General features: G+C 29.9%; 1 protein-coding gene across 1 annotated transcript in view; it reads left to right on the top strand.

The window, feature by feature from the left end:
• LOC117173881 overlaps positions 1-4,089 on the top strand; it is an 18,871-nt gene extending 14,782 nt beyond the window's left edge. The window contains exon 2 of the mRNA XM_033362527.1: positions 3,754-4,089. Within this exon, the coding sequence (XP_033218418.1) occupies positions 3,754-3,940 (187 nt within the window). The 3' untranslated portion in view covers positions 3,941-4,089. The remainder of the gene's footprint in view (positions 1-3,753) is intronic.
• Positions 4,090-4,223: the final 134 nt, after the last annotated feature.

The raw sequence follows: 4,223 nt of genomic DNA, 5'->3' as shown, positions 1-4,223 counted from the left end.
GGGCGCATACTTTGAATAAAATATTTGTTATCATTCTCTTGAAATAAATGTGTTTTTTTCTTGAAAAAATACCGGTTTCATATGTATACACCTGGTAGTAGTCTTACGTTCCACCTAATAGAAAACAATTGTTAACTGCGGAATGCCACGTAAGCGTGATAACATAGCTCTCAGATTACGAGCAACACAAAGTGTTCCCTCTGCTGACTGTGTTTGAATTAATATGGCATGAAATGATATTTAATGTCATGTTAACTCATAAGTAAAGAAAAACTATTTTCCGGCTTCGCTCGTAACAGGCCACACCAGAATTTTTACTTTTCGCCTCCGAAATTTAGGCTGATCTGGAGAACGAGAAAATATGATTCTCCCCTCCCTCCCTTTCATTATCGTATAGTATATCTAAATTAAACAATATTTATCAAAGAGGGAGGGAAGGTGCTGCCAGGAGGTAAGGTAATTAATTATTTATTTATGAAATACTCGTTGAAATCAGGGGGGGGGGGGGGGGGGGGGGGGGTCGCACGACGAGTAGGTTCGCATACATAGCTGTAGGTTTGTCGCATTCCATATTGCGTAGGGTCTCTTTTCTTTTTATTTCTAGACAATGAGTGCGGACTTCAGAATGCGAGTGAAGCGAAAAAAATAAGAAAAAAAATAACGAAACCCGAAAAGGAAATGAAAAGAATTAGAATAGAAAGAAGATGCCGGTTTTTATCTCGAAGGTTGATTTTTTAATATCTATGAATGAAGGGCTTCTGGGGGATGGTCATCCTTCATCCTGATAAACGTGGAGAGGGAGACTGTGGCAGGTCTCAGCAGCGGTGATAGGGGATGAGTTAGAATTGATGATAAAATGAAGTTTTGCCGTGCATGGAAATAAAAGTGCGATAATCTTTTCTGGATTATTTTTATAGTCGAGGATAAGATCAAACCTTGGACAAATTTAATTAGTTGGTTGAAAATTATGTTTCTAGTTAAAAATTAATTGTTTTAACTGCAAAATTGACTCGTACATGTTTGGTTCAAAATGCATCCTCTTAAGTTAAAAATCAAAATATTTGGTTTTAAATTCCTGTATTTGATTGAAAATTTATCTTTTTGGTTAAAATGTAGTTTTCTCTTTTTTACAGGCCTCACAGACCGGTCACTATATCCCCTATTGTTCCCTATATTTAGTTGATGTCCCTATGGTACCCTATGTGCAGCCCTTAATGTAAATTTTGTGTCACTTCTATTTCAATCAATTAACTCATGGGTTAATCACGAGTCAATTCAGGTCTACATCTATTTCTAAATTGTCTTGAATTCTTTTGAAATGTTTCAGAGTATTTTTAAAGATTCCGAGAAATTTTTAACAGATTTCAATTATTTGTAAGGATTTTAAAGCTCTCAAGGTATTTTCATAGATTTTCTATGATTCCAGGAATTATCGTCAGATATCATATAATTTCACGGGATTGAATAATATTTTTGTGAAATTTAAAGAATCCATTCAAGAAAAATGAGGTATTTCGTTTATTTTGTTGGAATTCACCCTGAATCCTTTTAATTCTTTAAGCTCATTTCGAAGCTACTAAATTTAATAAAGATTTTCATATTTTTAAACTGTTTTCAATCCATAAAGTAAAATTTCAACTCATTTGAACTCTTATGAATTTATCCTGAATTTATTACTTTAAAATTTTAAACTTTATCTAAAATTTACTTTAATTTTATTGAAAATTAATTTTTTACTGCAAATGTAACTATTATATTTTTAGTTAAAAAACATTTTTTTGGTAGAAAGAGAAAAAAACTATTTAGCTGAAAATTTGCCTTTTCATAGAAAATTCTGCTTTTGGGTTGAAAATTCCACTATTTGGTCACAAATTCGTTTCTTTTCAGTTGCAAATTTATGTTTTTAGTGGACAATAATTAATTTAGCTGTAAACTTGTTTTTGTTTGGTTTAAAATTGACTTTTATACCGGCAAACCTAACTATTCTATATTTAGTTCGTAAATCTATCTTTCTCAGTTGAAAATTTGTGTATTTTATTAAAACTGTATCCTTTTTTGGTAACAAATGTATCTATTTTACGTGAAAAATCAACTATTTGTGAAAAATTCGTCCTTTTTTTGTAGAATAGTACTCTCCTTTTTTAAAACATTATCTTTTGGTTAATAATTCATTTATTTCTGAAAAACAAAATTTCTACTTAAAAAGTTAGGAATTTGAAGCGTTTTTAATTAAATGAAATATATTACCCACATTATCATACCTGAATATGCACTGGATTTTAAGTATGAGTAGACAAAATGAAAATTTGTTTGTATTATCATTCAAATTCATGAACTTTAAGGGACCAATTCAAAAAAATGATCAATTATGTTTCTAGTGTTATTTTTCTAGTTTTTTTCTAGTTAATTATTTTTCTAGTGTTGATTAACAAAAAATTTTATGTTTACAAACGAATTTCAAAATATTTTAAAGCATATAACAGAGCTCAGAAGGTTTTTTTTAGATTAATTTTTAAAGATTCTGAATGATAAATTTCACAATATCGTAGTTTCGTATTTGAATATTAAAAATTTCAGGACCATTTCGTTATTAAATATTTCAAGATTCCACATCAAAGGCTTCGATAGTCAATCTTGAATTTAATAATTTGATATGTAAATATGAAGCAATTTCAAATTAAAAAGCTTCAAATTGTACCATTCAAAGAAAAGTGAAACGACATTATAGTAATATTGTCTTGTATTCTTTATTTAAATTTTTAATTCTTAATGTAGAATCTTGAAATTATCTGATTTTTAGTTAAAAATTTAAACAAATGAATTATTTATATTTAAAATATATTTCATTTAAAAATTTCTAGAATGAATAATAATTCTCAATAAAGATTTGAAATGAATAAATTAAAAATTGAGTTAAAAATGAAAAATATATTTTTATGGTGAACGCTACATTTTTAATTTGTCCCTTTTCATAGGTTTGAATTTTTCAATAAAAATTGAATTGTTTGAATTTTGGAAAGTCTAAATAGTAATTTAAAAATTAATCATTTATAACCCATTTAATTTTACTTTAAATAACCGAAGCCTTGAAGGATCTGAGTATAAAAAAGGCTTTAATCTCATAACTTCCGACGACTAAATTTTGTTGAGTCTTAAATGAAGTTTGCGTTAATTTAAGTTTTAACGTTCCCGAGTAGAAATTTCTTCTTTATTTCTAATTTTTTCCGTTTAAAATTATTACTTGTTTTGAAAGTTTTTCTTTATAATAATTCAATTTATTACCCTTGACTCTGAAAGGTTTAATTTGGTTTTCAATATTCAACTGTCAAACTTTAAACAATTTCAACTTGAAATTATTCAAATTCAAAAGTTTCCAATCTTCAATTATTTTGTCTTGAACGCTTTTTAATCATAAAGAATACAATTTCAATTCTCCTGAATTTTAAATGAACCAATCTTCAAAATTCGAATAGTAAAACATACCATTTTTAACGTTTTGACATTTTAACTATCCATTGCTTGGTTGCACATTTATCTCCCACACTTTTTTGAAAATTTAATTTTTACGTGAAAGGTTACAATTTTTTTATTCTTTTTCATTTTGTGGCGTTGGGTTCCAGATTTGAGTTTTTTGATTCAAATGCGGACAATTATAATATTTTCTCAATCATAAATGATGAGAATTAAATGAATCACAACAAATCGTACCTTGAAATGTTGCTTGACTTTGTTAACAATTCCATTGTTTTGTAGCTTCCTTCTTTACTACCCTGGATGGGTTCCTGCGCCGGATAGAAAGTATTGGCCGGTTCCATTCGAGCCAGACCTTAGTTGGGGGATCTGGTCCGTGAACTATATTTCGCAATACCTCACTCCAGGTCCTTACAGTCGGGCAAAATGGATCCAGGAGTTTTCTTGGGATGAGGAGACCTGCCGGTAGTTGACGGCCCTCTCTCCTTTTCCTCTTCAGCGATACTATTCGCACCCTTATTCGTTGGAGCGTATTGAAACTGTTCGGCTAGTTTTATGGCAAGAATGCAGAATTCATAGAGGCAAAATTCACTTCTATCGTTTCCCTTTCATAATCGTCAGAGGAGCACGTTCTTATTGTACGATGGTGAGTGTTTTAATTTCTTCGGGCTTCGAATGTATCACGTAGATATTCGTGTGGATATTAATGTTTTATGTTTATTGCAGCGACTTGCCGAGGAAGTGACGAAGTC

The sequence above is a fragment of the Belonocnema kinseyi genome, chromosome 5 (genome assembly GCF_010883055.1).
Source record: "Belonocnema kinseyi isolate 2016_QV_RU_SX_M_011 chromosome 5, B_treatae_v1, whole genome shotgun sequence".
Lineage (NCBI taxonomy): Eukaryota > Metazoa > Arthropoda > Insecta > Hymenoptera > Cynipidae > Belonocnema > Belonocnema kinseyi.
This window is presented reverse-complemented; position numbering and strand designations above follow the sequence as displayed.